Source organism: Parasteatoda tepidariorum, chromosome 5 (genome assembly GCF_982258835.1).
Source record: "Parasteatoda tepidariorum strain Cologne lab strain chromosome 5, Ptep-v5.0, whole genome shotgun sequence".
Classification (NCBI taxonomy): domain Eukaryota; kingdom Metazoa; phylum Arthropoda; class Arachnida; order Araneae; family Theridiidae; genus Parasteatoda; species Parasteatoda tepidariorum.
In genome coordinates, this window is record NC_141759.1 from 54,110,761 (window position 1) to 54,137,918 (window position 27,158).

At 28.9% G+C, this 27,158-nt stretch overlaps 1 protein-coding gene across 2 annotated transcripts; it reads right to left on the reverse strand.

Moving 5' to 3' along the window:
• Positions 1 to 138: 138 nt before the first annotated feature.
• LOC107445824 (SURP and G-patch domain-containing protein 1) lies at positions 139 to 26,876 on the reverse strand. 2 transcript variants are annotated; one of them, XM_043050804.3, is made up of 12 exons: positions 26,473 to 26,876; positions 24,041 to 24,135; positions 23,866 to 23,935; positions 20,083 to 20,147; positions 16,060 to 16,183; positions 15,079 to 15,197; positions 11,192 to 11,299; positions 10,929 to 11,017; positions 9,113 to 9,269; positions 7,784 to 8,036; positions 1,419 to 1,548; positions 139 to 307 (listed from the first exon to the last, which is right to left on the reverse strand). In XM_043050804.3, exons 1-12 carry the CDS (start codon positions 26,628 to 26,630, stop codon positions 281 to 283), a joined length of 1,395 nt encoding a protein of 464 aa, XP_042906738.1. In that variant the 5' UTR covers positions 26,631 to 26,876; the 3' UTR covers positions 139 to 280. The 2 variants fall into 2 exon arrangements, with proteins under 2 accessions (XP_042906738.1, XP_042906739.1); XM_043050805.3 differs by having other exon boundaries at positions 24,047 to 24,135; positions 26,473 to 26,874.
• Between the last annotated feature and the right edge of the window lie 282 nt (positions 26,877 to 27,158).

Below are 27,158 nucleotides of genomic sequence, written 5' to 3' on the forward strand. Positions count from 1 at the left end.
CTCCTGCACCATCTGAATAGTCTTAATTTTCTGTTAAATATCTTTATAAGCATTGCGTAATAAATTCAAAAATGAAATGCAACAATTTTAGGGAGGGAATAACCATCACATGAATTAGGAATAAAATCTTCACGACTGTTTTAATAAAGACAAAAAACAGAAAAGAATTTATTTACAAATTTTAAGTTTTTATAACTAACTTCAAATTATAGACAGTAAAAACTTAAAACACTGGTAGATGCCTCTTTTTTTCCCACAACATTTGAAAAAATTAATAATGTTAGTAATATGGCCTCCGAGGATTATTCTGAAAATAGAAAAGTAAACATCAAGAACTATAGGAAGTCAAAATATAAGCATATTGTTTATCAATAGAAGAAGCAGTTGCATAGAAAAAATAAAGTGACGGAATCACATTTTAAAAAATATCAGTTTAGGTCTTTTAACCCTTTGTTACAGAATTAACAGATTTTTTTAGTAACTATCAGTCTGTTTTTTAATTAAAAATACCAAAACGCATTCTTAATTGTAATTACAGCGTTAGGAAAAAATATATGAAAGGGGCACTAGTGTCCCATCCGCGTCGAAAGGTTAAGCTCTTGCACGATATTTTAACATTAGTTAAAATTATTTTTTTTTCCAATTGAAAAATTATACATTCAGCAAAATGTATAGGGAAAAAAAGTTTATTTATGAATTTCATTTTTGTTATTATAATGATATCAATGAAAATACAAACTATAGAGTCAAGTAGCATATTAGATTTTCTTTCATAGAACAATTTTTAGGTTGCCTCCATTTGTAATAGTTAGATTTAGATACTTGTTAGTTTCATATTTATCTTGGTATGTACTAGTTGCGCATCAAATGCTAAAATGCTTTTTTTCCCTTCACATTAATCTCTGGTTTAAGTGATTGTATTATTAATTCAAAATGAAAGAAATATAAAAAAAGAAACAAATGATTACATAAGCATAAAAGTATTAGAATGTAAAATCGAATTCCGTTATGCCGAAAGGCTGTTGTCGTGTATTGAGTTCATTCCGTAAAACAAAAAGTATGAGATTTATTAATTTTTTTAAAGTTGATGAAGCCCTAAAATCTATAATTAATATTGTAATAAATAATTCACAAATCTATTTTAAATAAATGATTAGGTTTATTTAAATTGATATAATATTTACGACGTTAAAACTTGGAAATCATTTTTAACTTCGAGGCCTACTTGGCTTTGCATCAGAATATTAAGAGTGTGTTGGTACTAAGTTTCTAAAAATTGTTAGTTTGTTAACAGATTAAAAAGATCTATGAAGCACTAACTTTAAGTCATGTGATCAAACCTTTCTTCAATATAGCAAGTTACTAGAAAATTTTTAATTTAATTATCAAGTAATTTGAACTTAGTTACAAAACCATACCAAAGGATTTGGTCTAAATCTGTAAGCTAGCATCATTCTTTTTCGATAGGCTTCATACTCATCATCATCCGATTTAATATCATCTGGCCTGCTTTGGCCTAATCCAGCATTTTCAACAGGAGCTGCACCCCTAAATCGAAACAAATTATTGTTTTGAGCAATCAATTTATTAGTAAATAATGTGAAGAAAATGATTTATTATTTACTCTTTAACAATAAGAAAAATAAATGATGGAGAATATTAGAAAAATGAGATAATTTTTTTAAATAAACATTTTAGGGTTGTAAAACCATTCAAACTTACTACCTTAACTATGCAGGTGTAGAAATTAAGAAAATTTAGTCACTATTCCGAGTGACCAGTTACTAAAAGATATTACTAGTTCATACATAATTTTCACTGGTTTGTTTACTTGTCTCTATCAGATTAGATTTTTTAAGGGAAAAAAGTAAATTTAAATTAAAAAAAAAAAAACATTACAAAGAATGTGTAATGTCACAATGGCCAATTACAGTAAATTTTTTAAAAAATCTTAATGCGTTCAGTATCTTTAAAACAAACAGCAATCTAACATTATTAGTTTCATACGAATGCTAGATTGCAAGAGAAGGTTTTATTAGTTTTCTAAGAGTGCAAAAAATGCTTACTTCCGTTTTAATCTGAAACAAGGAGTCACATGATTATTCAAGAACAGACGTCACCGTTTGCTTACAATCATTGAACTATGATGGCTGTAAAAGCCATTTCTTCCTTGCCTTCGTTTGAATTTTCGTAATTAAAATCAACTATTTAGGATGGTAAATAACTATGTAAGAACAAAGATATGTATAATAAATTGTGCCCTAATGTAGCTTAATGAAAATGTGTGGTTAATATAACGCATTTTTATAACATTGTTTAATTTCAATGGTACCCACTGAAAAATTTTGAATAATTGACGAAATTTTCTAGTTATGAAAATTTCAGATTTTTCAGTTCAGTAAAAAAAGTGTTAGAATGAGTTATGGACGCCTGATATTACATATTAAAATGATGCATTATAAATACAAAATAATATTGTTTTTTAATTTTTTTTTAACCATGTTAATTTTGATATTAAAGAATATTTCAAATTCATTTTAAAGATTTATTTTCATGTTAAGTGAAAGAAATATTGAATCCATTTTTTATATAGAATAGTTTTAAATTTTGAAAAGGCAGAAAAGCTTAAATTACTGATTATTTTATTTGTTCTAGCGTGATTTAAATGAAATGAAAAAAAAAGTTTATATATTCCAGTAAATTTTATTAACTTTATTTTAATTGCGTTAATCTATGTTATAAGACTATTGAAATCAAGCATATGCATACATTTAGTTCTACATTACAGAAAAAAGAATTAAATTTCATAAATACAAATAAAAATAATTTTTCGCCATAGCAAAATTCCTATTTACTCAAAAAATAAAAATGTTGAGAAATGATAACATTACTGTCTATTTAATTATTTAATAAATAATAAAAAAATGTACATTAGAATTTCTTTTCATTTTGCATATTTTTTTAAAAATTCTTTAGCTTTGGAGAAACAAGAACGTATAGCTTAATGATATTCACCGAGACTATGTGGCTAAATTAAATTAGATTAAGTGAAAATTTAAGTATAAGCACATAGAATGTGGCGATGATAATGAATAGATATATTTCAATGGACTAGATTCTTGAAAGAGATGATTCGTTTTCAGCCATACTAGTTTTCAGAAATAAGGAGAAAAATTAACAACCATATTTTGTAAATTTATAGTGCTGAACTGCTAATTACAGCCCCTAAAAGCACTCAATCTAAACTTGATGTTGCTCAAAATAATGATCTCAGACTCATCACCGGAGGCACTCTTTTTACACCTGTCCGTGCTAGGGAACTAAGGACTGGCATTGATGGTTTACATGATTGACGAGTTTATGCCGCTATGGCACTCACCAGGATGGTTTCTAGCCTGCATATTATCCCAAGTACCATTAGATTAAAAACACAACGCACTTTCTTATCAGAATTTCTTATTCCTTTGATACTCGGAATAACAGAAACCCACTTTACAGACCATCTATTTTTCCTGGTAGTATGAAATATGCAACCCCAGTTTTTGACCTTGTCTTCCCAGTACAGAAAGGAGTTCTCTTCCAGCTGATCTCAAAGCTGCTGCTCTTGCCACTATCAATGAAAGATACCCTAGTAACAATTGGGTACACAGATGGCTCAGTTGAGTGCACAACTGCACGAGCCGGAGCTAGTGTTTTTTCCAGACTTTTTCAACTTAAAGAGCCTTAAGTCTTAACTAACCGTGACCTTCAACTGTGAAATCTTTTCCATTTACCTGGTTCTTCAGAAGATCTTGCTTAAACCAGAGGAGAATTTTGTCCTCTTCATTAATTGTCAAGCTGCGATATCTCACCTATCTCAAATTATGCACATCAGTTTTACATTGAATTCAATTTTAAAACTACCATTAACACTCTACTATCTACTAGTAAGAAAATATTTCTTCAATAGATTACCAGCCATTGTGGCTTATGAGGAAATGATAATCTTGCAAAATAGGCATTCTTCATGGACTGTGTCTCCCGCTGACCTGAGAAACGTCCAACTCCAAATCAAACAAAAAATTCAAAACCATCGAACAACCTTCAACAGAGATCAAGCTGTTGGTAAATCTTGGGAGGGCCATCTAACTTACATCTTGCCTCCCAAGTACCCATCCTAGAGCTATTGGAGTCTCATCCTTCCGATTGCTCACGGGACACGACTACCTTCAGGCACACTTGCACCGTATTAAACTTGCTGACTCTCCTGACTGCATTTTCTGTAAGAAACATGTAGACATGAATGGCGAGCATCTATAAAACTGTTCCGCCCTCAAAGATGCTCATAGTTCTTATTTTAAGACGCTTCCCACTTCCGGAGATACTTCTTATTTGTATTGGAGAGCAAGACTTTTCAAGCTCAAAAAAGCAACTGAAGGACATAATTAACAAAAAAAATATATACATATTTTGTAAATACCATATTGCAGAAAAAGGAATAAAATTTTAAAATAATTTCTGACTATAGCGAAATTCTTATTTACTCAAATATTGAGAATAGATATGAGCATTAATGTGTATTTAATACATAAGTTAAAAAAAGAAGAAACAAACGGCATTAGTAAATATTTACTTAAAAATAAAATTTTTCAACTTTAGTTATAAAAAAAATTAAATTACAATGTCTGAATTTTTGAGCATTAGGACATAGATTGTAACGATGAAGGATAGAATATTTTTTAATGGACTAGATTTAGGAAAACCCTGGTTCGTTTTAATGCAATACCGAATAATAAAATCATCTACCCTATATTTAAATGCATATTACTTCTATCCAATCTGTGACTTATTTTAATTAAGTAATCAGGCTATAATGGAGCATTATTTTAACTTAAAAATAAGGGGGGAAATGATTTCTATGAACTTTAACACCACTAATTTCAACTGAAAAGAAATGTTGATTTGCTGTGAAGAGTTGCATAATCATTTCTTCAGCTATTTTAAGGATTAACAAACAGTTGAAGTTTTTAAAATCTCTAATTTTATTTTGCATACACTCTCAAAACCGTAAATCTAATTTACTAAATTTTTACTAATGATGTGCAAAGGATGTTCATATGATATAAGTGATATCAAAACTAAAAGAGCATTGAAATAGCTTTAGTGGATGGAGGCAGCACGTTGCGGTCTTTTTAGGAAATTTAAATTCGTAATAATTAAATAAACATTTGGAGAAAAAATAGTCAGATTTTTAGATTTAGGAGAGAATTTCCAATGAGTTACATAGAAATTAAAACATTTTAAGAGATGCTGTATTTGTCCATTATGATGAAATAAGCTATTTTGCACTAAAAACAAAACAGCATACTACCCCATTACATTGATTGTTGGTCCGGGGGACCACTGATAATTATTTATTATTTTATGGTGGTGTTGGCCAAATTTTTGTGTTTGCAGACGACTATTGATACCATGCCCTGCTATGGATATTAAGATATTGTTTATTCGTATCTCGACCCGTCCTATTCAAGGGCACACGAGAGTAGAACATACATTCTACTTACAAAACATACATAAAACACAAAAAATTACATCAACAACAAGTATAAATAGCTTATAAAGTATAAAGTACAATGGAAATTTGGAAAAGAACAAATGAAAAATTTACGCAATAATAGAGCATTAGGTATTGGCGGAACAATGAGTTGGGAATATCAAAGATTGTATAAGACAATGGCATAAGAAATCAATTCAGTGATCAATGTTGAAAAATTTTGAAACATATATAAAATGTAAAGAAAAATAATAAGTTTTTCAGAGGTCTGAAAAGTTAAAAAAAAAAGTTTTCAAAAGTCAAAGCTTTAGGAAATTTCAAAAGTCTGAAAAGTCAAAGAATAAAATTTTTAATTCTGAAAAGGCAAAGTTTGAGCTCAATTGTATTTGGAATGTGATTTGAGATTATATAGGGCAGGGATGGCGAACCAATGGCACGCGACACAATATTTTGGGCACTCCACCGATCACAATTGTTGTTACACTATGAATTGTTATTACACAAATGTTATTACGCTATGAAGCATATGTATCAATTAAATTAAAATTCACAAAAAACAAACAAAATAATAAACAATTATTAATAAAAAAAATTAAAAATTAATGCTAAAAAACAATTATTAACAGTAAAAAACAAGCAAACAATAAATAACTAGCAAAAAAATCAACAGTCCTGCTTAAACTAACATCTTACAATCTAATATAAGTTATTGGTCATCTAATCTGCAACAACAGAAGTCAGACTGATGTTACTTTAAGTTGAATTACTTGTATAACTGAGACATTGCAAAATGTATTTTTTCTCAATGTAAATAAAGAGTTTTGAGTTGATAGTATTTAGTATTATTCTTTTCCCAATAATCACGAAGTCAAAATTATTTGACGGCACGTCTATGACATCATTAAGCAATTTTTTAGAGAAAATGGCACGTTGGTGTATAAAGGTTCGCCACCCCTGATATAGGGCTTACAAGTAACTAGGACACGATGCTGAAGAAGCAGGATGATGAGGATTGTGGCACGTACCAAAGTAAGTGTTTGAGTGCCAGCAGTTAATGCAGCGGTGATCGGCAGAGGTACATTCGTTAGTGTGGTGAGCACTACCACAGGTGGCACATGTTGCATAGTCGGCTTGACACTGGTTTGTTTGGTGGTCCAGCCGCATCTTTTCAGTAGTATCCGCTTTTTGATTATGCAACGGTTAAGACCTATGAAGATGAATCTTGTTTTTAGGAGTTGAGTTGCCAGTCTATGTGAAACATTGGCTATGATATGCTGTTTTTCGGTTTTCTTGTGTGGTATGGATTTTACATAGTTAATTATGTTGTTGTTAATGACAGAAGGATCACTATATTTTTGAAGAATGGTGGTGATGCTTTTAACGTCAAATTGTGCAGGTGCATTGAGAATGTTCAATGATGACAGGCGTTGTTGTTTATCTCGGAATTCGAGTTTATTTTGATGCTGATCGTGAACTTGTCCTTGTCCTCTCGTGTGTTGAATTTAATTTCTAAGAGATTTTTTGTTTTGGAGACTTTCTTTACAACAGGACTTGGGTTGGCGTCACTGATAATTTTTATGCTGTCTTCTGGATTGTTGCCTTCATCTGCAGGGATTATAATTGGTGCTGGTGAGCGAGGCATCTTGAGTGCATTACTGTAAGTGGGGATATTTTCAGATTTCTTCAATTAGGTTAATTTGTCAAAAATGCTTTTGATTTGGTTTTCTAGGTTCCTAAATTGATTGGAGTTTGAACTCGACTCTTCATGGCAGGACCAATGTGACTTAAATAGGTCTTTGATCTTGTATAAGGCCTCTTTGCAGGCTTGTCTCTGTGGGATAGGAAGTTTGAACTTGCTTCTGGACTTATATTCGATGTTTTTGATTAATGTTGCGAGCAGGTTATCCAAGTCATCAGTAGGATCCAAGAGTGACTATTAAGATACATCATATAACTGATATTAATAATAATATTAATCCATGAATCCTCAAGCTAGGTGTCATTTTTCAGAACTTAGTGAAATTCTTGCAATTAGTTGCAAGATTTAATACTTTCAGTTTGATCTGTTTGGAATAGATAGAATCAGTTTGTTTACAGTACAGGTATGGCTTTAAACATCTATACAAAAATTCTATTTTTTTTGAACAATTAATTGCAACAAAAAATAAAGTGACTTTTACTTAACATATCTAAATAATAATGAACTAAAAATCCAAGTAAATAATTAATGTATCTTCAGTTTGTACTTACTTATTTACTGGTTCCACAATTCCACCACCATCAGCGCCTAAGCCACTGCCTTCTGTCCATCCTAACTTTTGAAGCATTTTGTAACCTATATTGTCTGAAGTAATTTTGTGTTCTTTATAATCAGATAGATCAGGTGCTCTCCCTTTTTTAACAGCATCCCATTTTTCCAAAAAACTCTCCAGTTCTTCAGGAGGAAGAAAATCTCCAATGTGATGTTTTCCTTTAGCATGCTCAGTGAGTTCTTCTGCCCAATCTATATTAGGATCAGAGAATTCGAGAAGTGAACAAGACTGAATTGAAGTTTTATGAAAAATAAAAGTTATGAAATATTATAAACGCCAAAAATTATGATAAATAATCACATGGAAATATTTACAAGTCAATTCCATTTTTAGACCGAGATGTATTTTTCAAATTTTAGTAAACAACACACCAATTGGCAAAACGTTCAACAGAATAAAATGGCAAAAAGGCCTAAAGAAGGTTGTGGTTAAAACTTTCGATTGGAAACACCAACAGTCACCTAGCAAGACTCACTGTTACCAAAGCCAGAAATACAAACAGCAATCCACATATAATCTTACAAATCATTCCTGCAACAGCCTATTGTGGGTGTGGGAGATCATAGAGATTAAGGCTTCACAATTTCATGACAAGCATTGTTTATTGACCTCTTTTACTACAAAGACAAGCTAGTATCTATTGATCCGAAGTTGGGCAGGCCTTAAGCCAACACAGAGGGTCAAACTTCAGATCTTTACAGCAACAGCTCAGTGCCTTAAAATATATGTATTTTTATCATTATCACTTACTAATTAATCTGAGGTTTATATTTATGGACAACTATTACATCCAATAAAAAAAAACATATCAATTTTATTAAAAATCAGGATAAATTTCATAAATTGTAAAACATATTTCTAGTGCTTGAAAATGTACCACATGCTTCAGCTAACAAATTCTTATTAACTATAATGTTTGGAGGTCTTTTTTTGGAATTACAGGGGGAAAAATTGTCTCTACAGCTAAATGAAACATATCACAAATAAAATTAGCTAAAATGAAAGAAATCATACAAATTTTTAAAAAAAAGTTTTCATGAATGTTAAGTTTTAAATAATATAAATAAAGCTAGTTGTTAATTTTTAGAGTCGTTTTCTTCAGGTTTTGAGTTTCAATGATAAAAATACTACTGATAAAAAAAGTAGGCAGTGTTAGGGTTTGAATATGTGCAATTTTTCTGCATCTATTTTTAATAAGATAAATAATTTTAATGTACCTATCAAATGTAAGAAGATAAAATAAAATATTAAAAAAAATTAATTTTACATTTAGTTTTTTCCATTTCATTTGCTCTTCTTTTATGTTCCCATGTTCCACCATCAGTTTCTTCATCAGAATCATACTCATATTTAACTTTTCCAGTTAACTGCCTTAAATATTCTTCTTTTTGTTTGGCTTGCATTATTTCAAACAATAATCTCATCTGTAAAGAAAAATAAATATTTGAATCTCCAGTGGCATAAATAACAGGTATGAGGTAGTTTGTTCCAGAAATAGTAACACATCATGTTACCATAAAAATATTTTCTTAAATTTACTTTATAAATAATAACTCTTAATTAAACCTTCTCCCTACATTAAAAAACCGTAAGGGTAATCACCACTGATTTGGGTGTCCAAATTACAGTTACATTCTTTTTTGCTAAGTAGAAAATCTAGTTAGAAGACTTGGAAACTTGAAATCATGGAAGTGTGTAGAATAATGTACAGGGAGTACAAAATGAAACATTAAAGAATTATTGGCAGTTAAACTAGTGGGGAAAAAACACCAAACGAGCTGCTCTACAGCCTAGAGGAATGCAACTTCATAGTTAAGATTTGGTATGATATGAAACTACATTTGTTTATGAACGTGACCCAGAGTTTGTTCTTAAAATTCCAATTTGTTCGAAAGTTTTTGAAATTAAAAGTAATTTTTTTTTTAGAATTTTTTATTACTTTTTTTGCTTTACACGAGATCTATGACACTTAGAAACTTGATATTATGAAGGTATGTAGAGGAAAGTACAGGCAGTACAACAGAATTAAAAAAATGTAAGATTAGATCCATGCTGCATCATTTTAAGCAATCTTAGTGTAAGGTTTGCTTTTAATACAGTAAAATCTTAATTGATTTTTTCTGAAGGGACCATTCATTGTGAATAATACTCAAGGAAAAAAACGACGAAAGCTGGTCAACATAAAATAATGCCTCAAAAAAGTTATAAAGAAGTAATGTATTTTATAATTAATAAATTTACAATAATTATAAAAAAAATTTTTATTGAGAAAATTATGCACTTATAGCAAAAATATTTAAAACACAAAAAAAGATGAATAAACATATTTACTATTAAAACATATACAAATTTTGGTGTGAATACTCTTTTCTTTTCAATTCAAACAATAAATTGTTAACATTTGAACAGATTGCTGTTCTCTTTGAGTAAAAAAAAAAAATGAGAACCAGGCATATACCTCAATCAGAATTAAATATACTGAAATACCATAGAGTTACCGATTTGTCAGCATATTTTGAGATGTTAATGCACCATTGCACAAAAAGATACTACTTAAAAATAATCTAATTCAATAAAAATACAAAAAACCATGCGTGCAGTGAACATATAAAGTTTCTTATTGTTTTAAGTCCTTCTAGAAATCCTGCATGGTTGTGTTTCATTTCATTATCTTCCTTAATACCATCATTTTTTGTATCAACATCACACCACATGTTTCAAAATTTTTAATGATATCTTACATCATTTTTGCTTTATTCTTCATCGTTAGAAATAGGAGTTACCGTTTTTTTTCTTCCCTTCCTCAAAACAAAATAGCTTTAATTTATTTCGAATATCAGTAAAACTTCTGAATGATAGATGTGGGAATCTTTTAATTTCAAAAACAATCTAAACAGGTTATTATGAAAATAAGGATAGCTCTTCTGACAGGACTGATAAAACATACGAGAAAGCGAAAAATGAAGGAATGATGGATCACAGCTCAAGTGTACAAATTTAGAAAAGAAAAAAAAAATTATAAACAAATAATTTAAAATCTTCAAAGTTAACAACACGATTTAAGAAGCAAACAATTGGCCTACTTTTCTTTGATCTTCTAGCTGCTTCCACTGTTCAGGCGTCAAATCAGTTGATCCAAATACTTGAATTGCATAAGATTTCAAACCTTGATCTATAATGTACAAGAAATTTCTTTGCAATCAACAGTAATTAAACTTCAAATAAAAAATGAACAACTATTTTTTAAACAATTTTTCTTTCCTCAAAATTCCATTAATTAATTGTTTCAGAAAATGTAAAACAGGACAAATAAGATTGAACTTTAATATTTTATGGAAAAGTTTACCTCTCTGAACATAAGCTGGCATCACATTAACATCATTCTGAGAGTTTTCTGGTTCCCATCGGCTTTTTTTACGCTTTCTTGATGTTTGTAAGGTATTATTTTCTTCATCTATACGTTAATGTATAAAAAACAACTTTGATTAAAATCAAATAAATGTATTTAAAAAATTGCATGATAGAACATCAGACATTATATATATATATATACAGTGGCGTACGCAGAATTTTTTCAAGGGGCGGGGGAGTTCATAATTTTCAGAAATTACTAAAAGAAATTTGAGTATGTAATAAAGCACTATTACTTCCCTAATTTAGACAGCTAGACAATTTTGACTTTTTATTTCGACAACATTGTTTAGTTAAATTTTGTTTTTATTTTTTAAGTTTAAGAATATAATTTTTTTTATAATAAGAGGTAAAATATTATATTTTTATTAAAAAGTAGGAATAAATCAAGCCAGAAAAAACTACCCATACTGTAACAGCTACCAAAATAATAACCATATAAATGTGAATATTCCATAGAAAACCAATGAATTTAACTAAAAAATGACTTACCAACAAATAGGGAATTAAACCAGTATACAAAAACGCTAAAAATTTATTGATTTATACTGTAATATCCAAACGACAGGGTTTTTTTGCAAGTTCGTTTAAAATGTCTTCGACAGCTGGGGTAAATTTTCTATGAATGCTTAAGAGCGCCAATCCATTCATTCTATTATTTCCCGTTGAGTTGCGTAAATAAGTCTTCAAACGGCGCAAAGTCGAAAAGGATCTTTCGTTTGCACTCGTTGAAACAGGTAGAACGACCAATATTTCTAGGAGTTTGAAAATGTTTGGTGTTATATCTTTATTGCACATTCCAAGAGCATCCGCCGCAGTTTTTGGAACACTAACTCCGTCTTCACTAATCCTTTTTAATCTTTTATACCAGAGTTTTAGTTCAGACTTAAGGCTCTCTTTACAGGTATCCAAATCTCCAGCGAAAAATTCCACTAATGCTTCAAAAGCCTTTATGTTTGAAGGTTGGCAAATGAAAGGATCGGCAGATAGAAGACACTGAAATCCTTTCAAAATATCACGATGCGATACAAATCTTAAGTTTAATTGTGTTATAAAATTTTCTATAAATGGAATAAAAACACTAACTCTGAAATATGTTTCCGGTGTTGATGAGGGAAAATTATCGCGATTTTTCTGTCTCCCTGTTGTTCTAGGGATTTGCATGGAAGTGGAAGATCCAATGCTTGTTAGCATAAGAGAAGAAGAGCTGAATATTTCAGAGAATGTTTCAGTGGCATTTTCACGCATTAATTTTAGATCTTTAATGACATCTTCTGCAAGACTTGGAAAAGCAAGTTGCATCATTAATCTTGCTGACTAGTTTTTGCAGGATTAAAATATTGCAAATCTCAATAACTTCGTTCTGAAATCGAGGGCTGGTATACTGAGCACTTTTTCTGCTTGACTCTAAAATGTTCTTAAGAGTCGAATCGTTCTTACTCCGGAAAGGAAGCAATGCCCGAAAATTTCTGTCGTTCTCTTCAACTGGTTGTTCAGCAATTATTCCCGAACCCTTATGTCTTCTTAGAGCGAGACCTTGATTTCCACAAAATAGGATGGTTTCAATGATTGGAGTAATGTTTTTTCTATTTTCTAATTTTCTTCTGCTTGCTGCACTGTCAACTTGTTCATCCACAGGTTTCATCTTTCCAAATAAAATATCGTTTAATGTCCCAGCAGTTTCGATCGATGTTTTGTGATAAAGACATTTCTCGTGTTCAGAAAATCGCTCTACAGCATTTTTCCAGTTGTCAAATTTTACATTGCACAGTTGGCCTAAAGGTTGCTTTCCAGAACCGGCACCACTTGGGGCGAAAAGTACACAAAATTTGCAAAAAGCACCACCCTTAACCTCTGAATATGCAAGCCATTTCCAGCGATAAAGCCATTTGTACTGAAATTTCAATTTTCTTTTTCCTTTTTTAGGAAAAACAAATGCTGGATTGGGTTCCCAAACATTTTTAAGTATATGCAGTTTTTTATCCTCGCATGCATTATCTTCTGAAAAAAGTCCAATGTCATATGGGTGGGAAGTAACACTCTGAGGGCCGCTTTCACATTCATCAGATTCTGTTACGCTAGAAACGTTTTCCTCAACGGAAGTATCACATTTCTGTTCAACAGAAAAACTTACATTGGTACTAGATGCTGTCACCTCACTAATTTCAGGTCGTGATTTTTTCTCAAAGTAATTAAAAATTTTTAAATTCTTGGGTTTAGACATCCTAAAGATCCAAGAACAGCAAAAATATATACATATATATTGGCACAGAAATATCCACTAAGCTACGATCTCAAAGTTTCGAGCTGGAATGAATAACTTCAACGAGCACAGAGTCTCCAAAACAAAACAGATTTAGAAACAAGCTCCGAAGGACAAGCGGCAGAGATAACTCTTAGTCTGACTAAAATCGAAAATAAATGTAACCCCCTTTCATATAATTTTTTTTAACCGCATCTACAAAATTCTCGAATTGTCTCAAAGACGACAGAACGTCAAGGATTCCAGACTTCACAAATGCCAGCCAGTCTCGAAAACTATCGCGACTGGCAGGTCAGAAAGGAACCAGTGATCGGGCAGTGTGTGGTATATATATATATATACCACAATAAATAAATACAAAAAGGATAAAAAGAAAAAAGAGAGAAATTAAAGAAAATTAATAAGTTCTATTTACTGCTCATAAGCTGCAAATATATAGAACTCATAAAATAAGTTCAAAATATGGAGAGAACATGGAAAAAATTACAGAATAATGAAAAGAGAAGAAAAAAATTATTAAAATAAAATAACATAATAAATTTTTAAAAAATTTAAAAATGTCGATAAAAATCTGGGGGGAAAAAGATATGTATAAAAAAGAAAGATGCTTTGGCTATTTTTGATACAATATTACAAAGCACTCCATTTTGCAGGTATAATCGTGACGGCTGATGAAGAGATTATCTTTTTTTTTCCTTCTTTCCCCCCAGATTTCTGTTGAATTTTTATTTATTTATTATGTTATTTTATTTTACTAATTTTCTTCTTCTCTTTTCATTATACTGTAATTTTTTCCATATTTTCTCTATATTTTGAACTTATATATATCTTAAGTAATTACTGAAAAGACGGTCTAGTATAAAATATAGCAATGTAAGTACACTCACCAAACAGTCATTAATTTAGCCAAGAAACTTTAAAACACTAGTAATGTAAAAAGTAGTTAAAAAGAATACTAAGTTATGAGCATCAGAAATAGTAATTCTAAAATTAAAATATAGTTAAATTTAGTGTATAATCATTTGAAACAGCAATATATGTACTTAGGATGCATTCATTACTTTTATCAAGCAACTCTAAATTAAGAGATAAACTATTTACATACAAATATTATAAAAACAGGGCATTTTTAAACAAAATCTTCATAAAAAAAACACACACATAGAGTAAAAGAGCTGGAAATAAAAACGTAAAGCGTGAGCATTAACTATATATTTTCTACTATATTTTATCTATTTAAAGAATTTTAAATAAAACTCTTTAAAAAAAATCAGATTTCCAACTAAGCTTACTTTATAAAAACATCTAATTTTTCTGCAAAATTTTACATATTAAAACTGATAGCACATTTTAAAAGAACACAATTAAATCCTGCAGTAAAGATGAATGATTAGAAACACCAGGAAATGAAACTTGTTTTGATTCAATCTGTTTAAGTTGCGATTTACTAGATTTCTACAGAAGTTTCTTTTTGCTTTGATTACATATAGTTTAATATTAATAATAATAAAAATAATTATAAATTCCTTTGAAATCATAAACATTATGAAACATTTTACCTATTTTACCAAAAGTCATGAGGTGGCCATCAGCTTCAGCTCTTTTTCTTGCTTCTACTAATTCTGAAACTCTTCGTTGATAAAGCTTGTAAGTGTCACTATTTTTATTACTCAGGAAACTAAGAAATAAATAAATGAAAGAAATACATTTCAAACAAAACTAGTAGAATTGTAACGAATTAGAAAAATATTAATTTTTCTTTTTAAAATTTTTGTTACTTTATTTAATAGAATTTGGCATTGATATTTTATTAGAATTAACAAAACTTTTACTATAATTTAAAAGGAGTAGATGCAACAGGCATAACATTTTTCGTGGGCCTCTTACAATAATAATAGTACATATTACAAAATAATGGTACACTATTACATACACACATTAATAAAACAAGAAGCAGAAATTTCTTAACTGCACAAAACTTAAATAACTAAGCATATTGTGATTTAAGACTTTTTATTATTAGGATCAGGACTTAGTGTACTATCATTTTATTGATACCGATTTTTAATCTTCTTTCATCATCGTTCAGAAACTTTTTCATCAGATTATTGTAAAAATATTAAATTTAATCAAAATTAAACCTCACATTTTGTTGCACGCCGGTATGTTTGATTGATCACCTTGAGAACTAACTATGTATAGAACTGCTCCATAGGCTCGTTCAGATGCGTCACAAAACACATGAATAGTAAATGGAACATGTGATGAAACGCCTATAAATCGAGGTATTTGAAAAGAGCAAACGTCATCAAACGGGGAGGATGTTGCATGCCGGTACGAGATTAAATAAAAGAACTTAACTGTCTCTGCATGGCAACACTTTTGTGTAGTAGTCGTTTTGTAAATAAAGGGAGATGGTGTTCGTTTAAAATATACTGAAGTTGTGATTTAATTACGTTTACATGAATTAACACAAGTTATTATTATTTTTAAAAAAATTCAGAGTATGAAATACAATAAAGGAATAAAAAATTGCACACCTATAAGCTGAATCTTCACAATTGATTTTTCTTGCAACTTCTTCGGCCACATCACCATTGACAGCAACAGAGATGGCAACCTTCTCCACTGCATTTTGTATTGCTCTATCCTCTGGTGAATAAACTAGAAGCATTCTATCAGAATTCTGTACTTTTTTCTATCATCTAGTATGATCATCTTTGCTAAGTAACCAGTAAAAAACAAATGTCCATCATGCATAACTTATTTATATCAATTACAACCGGACTTCGCTGATGAACATTAAGTTTACAAGGTTTTTTTTTTAAGGGGACAAAATACTATTGACCTTGTTTTCGATATTAAGTAGGAAAAAAAAGTGGATTGCTAGCTCAAACACTTGGAAAAATTGCTTACCAGTTTTGATGCAAATCTTTTTCAGGTTGCGTAGCCAAATCTTTCAACGAAAAATAAGCACCTTTTAAGTATTTTTTAATCAGTCGAAAAATATTTTGAAGCATTGTATACATTAACAAAATGCAAAATAATTTTCAGACTTTGCAGGATCATGATAAAATAACTAGTTTCTGACAAAGAACTCTTTTCCTTATTAAATTAGCCATTATAAAATGATTAAGAGATTCTTAGGTTCGAAATCAGAGGGTGTAAAATGAAGTATGAAATTGAGAATATCTTGCAAAATGCAGCAGAGTTGAGATTGCGATAATCTCACTCAACCCAGCTCAGTAGCGAACTCACAAGTATTACATCAAACATGCAAAATGATTGGCGCTTTCATACGTTATGGATTCATGGATGCACCGTACGCCAAAATGGATTGTCGTTGAATGAATTGTAAAAACATTGAATAAATAGAACAAGGTGAAAAGCACGCTTTTGCATAACACGTGGTGAAAATCAACATGGTAAAGTAAAAAAAAACCTAATTTTCAAAAAGGGAAAATTAACCACTTTTTAAAATCACCCAAAACAGTGGATGAATAGAACAGTGAATGAATAGAAACATTGAATGAATAGAAACATTGTAAAAACATTGAATGAATAGAACAATGTGAAAAGCACGTTTTTGCATAACACGTGGTGAAAATCAACATGGTAAAGAAAAAAAAATCTCATTTTCAAAAAGGGAAAATTAACCACTTTTTAAAATCATCCAATGAAAAAAAGCACCTTTAAGGGCTTTTTAAAAATGCTACACACCATGTTTTTATTTCACCAAAATTAGATCACAACTTCTTGAAATATTTATGCCAGAAATTAATGTTTCTTCAAAAGATTTGCATTAGCATATAAATAGATTAAGTGGCACTTCTCTCCAAATAAGTAATTTTCAAGCTTTTTTAATTTTTCTACCACCACTACCTCATTAGTTTTATTTTCTAAACATTTTCATGTAAATTAAAGAGGGTTGTGAAATCAAAAACAAAAGAAATACTTTTAATTTACATATTCACTCTAATACTGATATCTTTTGATGCCGAAATATTAAAAAGCGTCCAAATAAATAAATTATATATACAGTGCAGAACCCGTTATCCGGAAATCAGAAAACCGGAAAGCCAAAAAACCGGAACGAAATTCGATAAATTTTCCCGCCATTTTTTAAACACAATTTTTTTTTCTTTATAAGATTTTAGGATTTTTCTTTCTTTTTGAAAGATGTTCACCTTACCATCATTTTGGAAATAATCATTAGTGTATTACTTCATCGTTTTTTCTTCTTTTTAAGATTATTTCCCATAAAGAATTTTTTTTAGTTGGGTTTAACAATAAAAAAACGGCTTTTTGTAGCGATTCAGAAAACCGGAAAGATCAGTTATCCGGAATAGGGATGGTCCCGATCGTTCCGGATAATCGGTTCCCTACTGTATTATAAAGTAAATTCTTTCACGAAATGAATATTTATCATTGGTGCTCTTTGAACCATGGTAGAGAAATATTACTTAAGATCAATAACTCTGTTGATTTTCATTGCTTATGTAAACAAGAGCTGTGTTTTTTTTTCCTCCTAATGTTATGTAATGTCGGAATGAGGGTTGGCAGGAAATTTTTGTAAACAAATCTGTCTTATGCATTCAAAAATTAAAAGGTTAAATAAAAGCATTAAATTAATAAATAATGCTAAATGTAATTAGTGTATTACTAAATATAATTAAAACTTACTTGAAGAAAATATTAATTAAAACATTACTTGAATTTAAACATCAAAATACATTATTGACGTTATAAATTCTTTTTTTTCATTAAAGGGTTGTTGTTTTTTTTAAACAATCATTTTTGGATTTAAAACGACAATATTTCCCAAAATTAATTTTATTAATATGATTTATTATGTTTTTTTATTAATTAATAAGAACTAATTATTTGTGTTAAATAAGATAAATTTCAAAAATTTTATAATTATTTTTGCTACCAAGATCACAAAACCAAAAGATTTTTGGGAAATACCATTTATGAGAAAAGTTCATGTTATAGGGATTTTTTTCAAAAAAAGAAAATACAATACATAAATATACAGAAAAATATTTAGTTATTAAAGGAAGGAATAAAGATATTTTAAATATCCATATATTTTTCTTTAAAACTTTGTTATTAAAACTAATGAGAGCTGATTTTTTCCACTAAAAATTATTTTCTTTGTATTTTCCATTTTATCAGCTACATTACTTTAAAGAAATTTTTTTTTTAATTAGGTCATTAATTTCTTTCCTTTTTCAATAAATAAGTTTGGTTGCTTAAATTATATTTTATTTATAACTATTCATTTTAATAGTGATTGAACTGAGTTTAGTTTAAAATTTTTTTGCACAAGCACCTTACAATAAGCACACATTTAAATATACAAGAAAAAAAAATAGATGAATGTATAAATAATAACTCGAATCTGATGTTTCAGTCAAAATAAAAGATTGAAATGGTAGTTTCTAAAAGCTATTTAAAAAAATTGTGGTAAAAAACAATTACTAATTTCCTTTATTTCAAATCAGTCATAATTTTTTCATATATTGATACTCAAAATACAAAAGTTGTATTTGATTAATTCTTCTACTTTTATTTTACTTTTTAAAATCTAACATAGCATTAGATAAATAATGCAGTTATCTACTTTGATTTCTAGTATAAAAATTACAAAAAACCAGTGGGCTGCAGAAAGGTGGGAGGAGGAAGACCCCAGGCATACAGTTAAACAGAGGCATCTAACAGCTGATAACTAAATATGCCAAAACTTTTAAATTTGATACAAGATTGCTAATATTGCTTTAATTTAGGAATTACATTTTCCATTTGATAAATATTTGGCTCAAGTGAAAACATCGTATGAAATGTATGAATAATAAAACATTGTTGAACAAATTTAACAGTGAAGTTTCAGGACATTAAAATTTAAATTTTTTTTTTTAAATTTAAGGGCATTCTAAAATATTTTAATGAAAATAATAAATGTTCATAAAAGAATAATTTCCACATGCATATAAACAAAAAAGTATTAAAAATATGGATTTAAATTTTTGTGAAAATTGACTATTTATCATTCCTATGCTTTTCCTTTTAATGGGACATCCAATTGGAATACATCCAGACAGCTTGGCTGTAAAAACTAAGTACAGTAATTGCAATAATCCTTTACTTTAAGGTATTAAATATGTTTATATTAGACAGATGTCACACTAAAGAAATGTGAAAGGTATTTAAACAGTGTAATAATTTGTGTTGCATTGCCGATAATATTAATTTGATCAGCGTCCTCTTGATTTCTATACAGATCTTTGAAAACTCACTGCTCTACTTTTTCCATTTAATATTCGAAGAATAGAAATCTTTCACAGAAATTCTCTAACAAAAATATTCTTTATTTTATTTAAATAATTAGAAAGGTTATGAGGTAAGTTTTAGTTCTTTTAGAATTTCTGCTACTAGTTTTTTAGTTTTAGGAGGACACTGGTCAGCTTAATAATATGCTAAATCAACAAAATAAAAGTTAAACTTAAGTGTACAAAATGTAAAGAGATGTAAGATGTTCTAAATGCAGTTAAAACACATACCATAGTTTTTCTCTTCTTCCTCATTCGACAATATTTTTTGAACAGAAGTAGGCTCAAGAGTTTTGCTATAAAATTTTTAAAAAAAGACAATTAATTAAAAAACAGATTATTTTAACCCATCCCTATCATTAACATAGCTATAAATCTCTTGCTGATTTTCATCATAATGCAAATATAAATATTCAAGCAATATAAAAAAGTAGCATATATTACTGTTATATTAATTTTTAGTGTATAGGTGTGTAATTATTTAAAATAAAACAAAATTTAAAAAGAAGTTAAAAACAATATTTAAAGTACAAAATATATTATCATAAGCAGGATTTATTTCGTATATTTATGTTGTGTTTCATTTATAACTGCAGAACAAAGGTTTGAATAAAAATTAATTATTTAATAAAACTTGTTTTTAAGGTCTTAAAACATTTTTTAAAGTTTATTATTTTTCTCTGTGATAAAAATGGTGAGTACAAATAAATTAAAAACATTCTTATCTCTATTATTAAAATATTTCATAATTTATTCATTTATATATTCTTAAGTACCTGGGAACACAATGGGGATCCGGGATCCTAAAACCAAAGGAATATTTTTGAATTTATAGGAAACTATTATTTTTTATTTTATTAATCAAATTTTTATTAGAAGTGCTTAATTATTGATATGGCGTTAATTTTGCATTTAAAAAAAATATCTAGAAAGATGACTTAAATTATATTTAAAAAATGTATTTCATTTGCTAAAAATTATTAGTTATTAAGAAATTGAATTATTTATGTAGCTTGCAAAAGTTATAGAATTTTCTTAAGCAAACTCAAGGATATAATTTATGAATCAAGTTTATGTGTTATTGTAGAACGTAAAATGCTTTTGTAAAGGTTAACAATATCTCTGAAACTAATTAACATTCAATTTTTTATGAATGGATTGAAAATTGATTTAGGTTTTAGAATTTTTCTTCTCAGTTGGTCAAATTAAATGCAGAAATTGGAATTCACAATTTCTTCATGCTGAAAAAAGTATGAAGAAAGAAGTTATGGGGAAAAAAAACCATTGAAAAATTTATTATAAGGACAAATTTACTATAATACAAGTAAAACAAAGATTATGAAAACTAATCAAAAGTAGAACAACATTTCTTGAAAACTGTCCAATTAAAGAAGTCAACAGTTTTACCTAAGTTGGGGGAATTATAAAGGACAGAGGTACGGATCAAAGTATTGCCAACAGGTTGAATAAACCATACAGTGCTTTCACTATTCTAAGTAAATTTTGGGCACACTGAACTATATTAAAGGAAACAAAAATAAGAATATTAAATTCAAATGTTAAATCAGCACTTTTACATAGATCAGAAACCTGATACCACTTGAAAACAAATACAAGTAAATCACAGGCTTTTATCAACAATCATGTCAGAAGAATTCTTAATAATAAATAGTTTCAAAAATATCTAACAATAAATTATTCGAAATCAGTAAGCAAAAACCAATAGAATTAGAAATCAGACACCATAAATGGCGATGGATTGAGCACACTATCAGAAAACTGAAAAAATTCAAAGTAAAACAGGCGTTAGACTGGACAACTTAAGGCAAAAAAAAAAAGGGTAAAACTAAAATGACATAGCACAGAACTAACAAAGTATGGGAGAGAAATAAATTGCTTAGCAATAAACATGGAAAGAAATAATGTTCTTAGTTATAAACAAAACATGGAGAGGAATAAAATGCTTAGCCATTAACATATGAGATTGAGCGTCACAACAAAGATTCTATGCTCCCTAGGGAATGAAGTAATATAAGAATCAGCAACTTAAATAGATCAGGGGTGATTGTGAGCTCGAGTCAAAATCCGGAAAATTTCTTGAGTAAACAACAAAAAAAAATTCTAAATCGAAAAATTAGAAAAGAATTTAAACAAGGTTTTTTCCTTTTTCACAATATTTCTTAGTTTACTTAAAATATACAGTAGAGAACCAATTATCCGGGATGCTCGGGACCATCGCTATCCCGGATATCTGAATTTCCCGGTTTTCTGGATCGACCAAAAAGTGTCGTTAATCGATGTTTTATCGAACCCGAAGTACAAGGAAAAAGTGTAATGCATAAAGTAAGAGAAAAAAGAAAGGTACTCCTAACTTTAAAAAGAAAAAAAAAAATGGTAGAAATATAACATTTAAAAGAATAAAAAAATTTGCAAGTTTAGACAAGAAAATCAAGTTTAAAAAATACAAAATTCTCATATTTATTTTTTAAAAATAATTACAATTCCTAAATTAAATAATATAAACAAAACCAATGATTAAATAACGCAATATATTTCATACCTAATTATACGGGGAGAAACGATAAAATAAAAGGAAAACTTATTAATCTAAATAAAAACACTTGAAAATTATCGAACCGAAACGATAGTTAAAAGAGGCACTAGCATAAATATTAAAACCCGGAACAAGGCAAGATCAACGGAATTCAAAAAAAAAAAAAAAAAAAAAAAAAACCTAATGATAAAATTTATGAATAAAAAGAATTATTTTATTGAGTGCGAAATTTATCGCGAAAAGAAAAAAAATCAAACGTAGGGGAATCAGAAAAACAAAACTGTAATCTGCTTCATAAAATAATCCTATGTTTAAATTAATAAACAATTCTCCTTTTATTTTATTTTATTTTTTTGTTGATAAAAACAAGATTTTTAATTACAGCAGATGTGATTCCACACCAAGAAAAACTTGCAATTGATACCGCACTTCCAAAGAATGAGAATTTATTCAAAAGAAAAAGATTTTATTTTTATTAGTCGATGTCAAATAAATATATTTTTCTCTTTTCTTTTTCTGTTCACTGATATGCTTGCAATGCATTTCCCCACCCCACTCGTAAATCAGGCAGAAAACGAAATCAGCATACCACACCCTTGAGTTTGATTGACGGCCTAAAGAAAAAAATAAAACATTCCTCCCTTCCCTGCCTTCAAGGTCATGGAGGAAATGACGTTTCTCTGGGAAAACGGGGAAAAAAATTTCCCCCTTTCTTACATTTTTCCTCTACTCAACTTCAAGGATGAGTCCAATTTCCGCTTTTTTCGTTCTAGATTAAAATGGCGGGAAAATCGAGCAAAATTTTTCCCGGTTTTCTGGTTTCCCGGTTATCTGGATACCGGATAAATGGTTCTCTACTGTATTTAAAATTTTACACACACCTATGATAACCTGGAGAAGTAATTGAAATTTACAAATATGTCTTTCTTTCTTGAGTTTATGATTATAATAACTATTTACTGATAAAAAATGAATATTAATCTTGAATATAAGCTTATAAAGTATCTGGCTCTTCGTTACAAACAAATAAAATAAACTGTGTTTTTAAGTTCCACAGAAATAAAAATTTGATTTCCGAAAACTTTTTTGATCAATGATTTTCTGAAACGTCTAAACATTCCATGTCCGGAAACTTCCGGATCACAATCAGCAAAAAACCCAGAAATCCTAATTTTTCCGGTGCACAATCAGCCCTGATAGATTCAGTATTATTTACTCTTCCATAGAGAGTAAATCAGCTTTATTGCCACAATCAGGAAACCAAATTCTTTGAAAGGAACAAAGAACTGAGGAGATAAATATAATTAGCTTATAAAGGTCGGAGTGGTAATGAAAAACAGAAGGAAAATTAACAGATACTTTTGCTCAATTTGCGGAATTAGTTAAATTAAGAGTGTCAAAAAGACTTAATTTTGCAATAAATTACATTTTAAAGTTAATAAAATAAAAGCAATATTTACCTTACTTGAGGCTGAATTTTCATAGAAATTCCTTTTGAAGTAGATGATGCATTTGAATTTGCAGGTGATGCTAAAAATTTAAAGAAAATATATTACAACATTTTTAAAAATGATATTGTATATCAGTTAATATTAAAATTTATTCTGAAATTAATAACAAATTACTTCAACTTACTATTACCTTCTTGCAACTTTCTGAACTGCTCTAGAAAACTTCCATCATTCTTGAACTGGTTGGTTGTAGAAACACAAGGAATTTTTACAGGAAAACTATTAAAAGAAAAATAAACAGTTTGATAGAAATCAAATACACTCAAACCTATTATTGTGCGGTGGATAGGGACCGCATAAAAGAAAACAAATTTTTTTTTTTTAAAAAGTCATACAAAACTTCACGAGTAGCTATAAGAAATAGTTTTCGCAACACAATTAAAAAGCATTTTTTTCATGCAGTGAATAAGGACCGCATGAAAAAAGGATCTGTGGATCCTTCCCCTTCTTCTATTCGTTTTAAAATCACAGTCTAAGATTCTATGAAAATTGTCTTCCTCTTTGCTTTACTCATTTTCAGAGATTTCAATTTATTTTTTGAAATGAATCTTAACTTAATGGATCGGGAATGTGAAAGCACTTTAAAGGACATCAATTAATATTAGATATAAAAATTAAAACACACGTAATATTCTTTTTTATTAAATCACTTTATGTAGCAGACTAGTCACTTGCATAGACAAGAGAAGAATAAAAATAAAAAAAAGCAACTCTTTGCACTCTTCAAATAAGTTTCGTCTACCTACTCGTTAAAAAACAACAACACCAACTATCTTATTAACAAAAAAATAATCAGCGACCTAATGGGACAAGCATTCCTTTTCAGGCAAAACCGAACTAACACGATGTAAATGTCCTTCAATGTTCATTTGCGTTGAATGCATTTTTGCTTTACTACGCATATTTCATCGCAATATGCTATTGCACGTTTCATTTATTTACTTGAAAATTCAACAATTAAAATGAGCAATTATAAAATTCAATAAATGTAATTAGTTGACACAATATTTATGTAATTTGATGAAATACACATAAAAAATAAAAAAATTTAAAACTAAACATAGGTTTAAAAAAAATTAAGCCTACTAATTTTTTTATTGATAACTTAGTCAATTATGTTCCAATTTGAATTGATAAAATTCTTATTGCCACGGTTTTTTCTTTAAAAAAAAAGAAGAAATGCATAACTTTAATAACATTTTACAGATTTATGCACATAAAAAATCTGTGTAATTTTTTATCAGCATTCTAAAAAATTGAAAAGCTTTAAGATTTTTAAAATATCCCTTTAAGAGTACTGGTGCTTATATCTCTGCAAATACAGTACAGAACTCGTTATCCGGAAATCAGAAAACCGGAGCGAAATTCGATAAATTTTCCCGCAATTTTCTAAAAAAAACTTTTTTTTCCTCATAAGATTTTAGGATTTTTCTTTCTTTTTTGAAAGATGTTTACCTTACCATCATTTCAGAAATAATCATTAGTGTATTACCTCATCGGTTTTTCTTATTTTTAATATTATTTCCAAATATTTATTTTTTTAGTTGGGTTTAACACTAAAAAAACGGTTTTTTGTAGCGATTCAGAAAACCGGAAAAATCAGTTATCCGGAATAGCGATAGTCCCGATCGTTCCGGATAATCGGTTCTCTACTGTACTAATACAATTTCACTACTTTAAATTTATTAAATTTAGCAATATGTCAACAATAAATTTTAGAACTATAGAATCCATAAAAAAAAAATAAATTACAATATAACAGTGCCTGTTAAAATATTAAATGCAATCAATGAAGTGTTTTTGAATTTGTAAAAATTTAAAAAAATATAAAGATTAGTTTGCTAGCTATGAGTTGTACCCTTTAAATTGGCCCCTTCTTTGGCATTTTTAAAATTTTTTCGTAAGTCCCTTAAAGGCTATGGCCCAAAAGTCTTAAAAGTTTAATGACTTTTTTAATGTAGATACTGATATGGAAATCTTCACTTGTAAGTCACAAAAACTTGGTGCATATTTTTGCATAAATACCCACATAGAAATCTTCCCTACATTTCTTTTAATTTATCTTAGGTTAAATAATTTATTAGAACCAAAACAATTTAAGCTAATTATCATTATATTCATAATGCACAAAAAGAAACTAAAATGCAAAATATTCATTTACAACGTTGATAATTGGCTACATAAATATTCAGCATTAACTGTAGAATATCAAATACCGTTCCATAATACATTCAAGGAAAAAACAGGATTGATAGAGAATTCCTACTGCGATCTTTAAAAGCAAACGAACAATTAAATATTGTACAATTATGGATGGAAATCATAAAAATTAAGCCCACAAAATGGAGGAAACACATCTAGGTTTCGAATAATTTAAAAGATGGATAGTTGTTTAAGTTTGGAAGTATGATTCTTTCTTTTCTAAATAGATACCTTAATTGACAATTCGACGCTTAAAAAAGCTAACATTAAGTTTGAATATTAGGTAAATTAATAAAATAATTGGTTTGCCAAGGCATTTAAGTAATTTTTTACATTCATTTTATGAAAATAAACCTTTTGTTAGACGAAGTAACTATATTTGTAGTGGTCGTTGTTGATACATATTCTTCGACATCTCGTTTACGCTTTTTTTCAGCTAGCTTTCTCAGAATTTCTTGTTTCTTCTCCTCTATTATTCGTCGTTGTTCAGACATTTCAGATAAACGGTCCATTGTCGAGAATTTTTTATGGAAATGTTTCTTTTAAGTCAAAATATAAATTTGGCTATTCTTATCTGTCTGTTAACAGTAACATAAACAAAATACATCATTATTGAGTATTTTAGATTTATAATGCGAATCATCAACTGTATAGTCCGATGAAATCGTACCCATTCGTAAATTATTGCACGATATCAAGTACTTACTAAATAACTAGTTGAACTGATGTTACTGAAAAGTTTGAACAGTTTAGTCTGTAGTGGAGAAACACTTCACCTATTGCCAATATCTGCTCAAATTTCCTAAAATAAAAGGAATATATATGTATATAACTTAATATGGCTAAAATTTTAAATTTCAAACCTCTATACTATAATATTATAAAAACAAATGAACGCACATCAAAAATTGCTACAAAAATATTTTTCAAAATATCGATATGCCATGAGTCAGAAAACTAATCGATAAAAAGTCATCTTTATTGGATAGAAGCAAATAGAAGCTTACGACGATATGACGCAATATCGAGAAGTTTCGTTT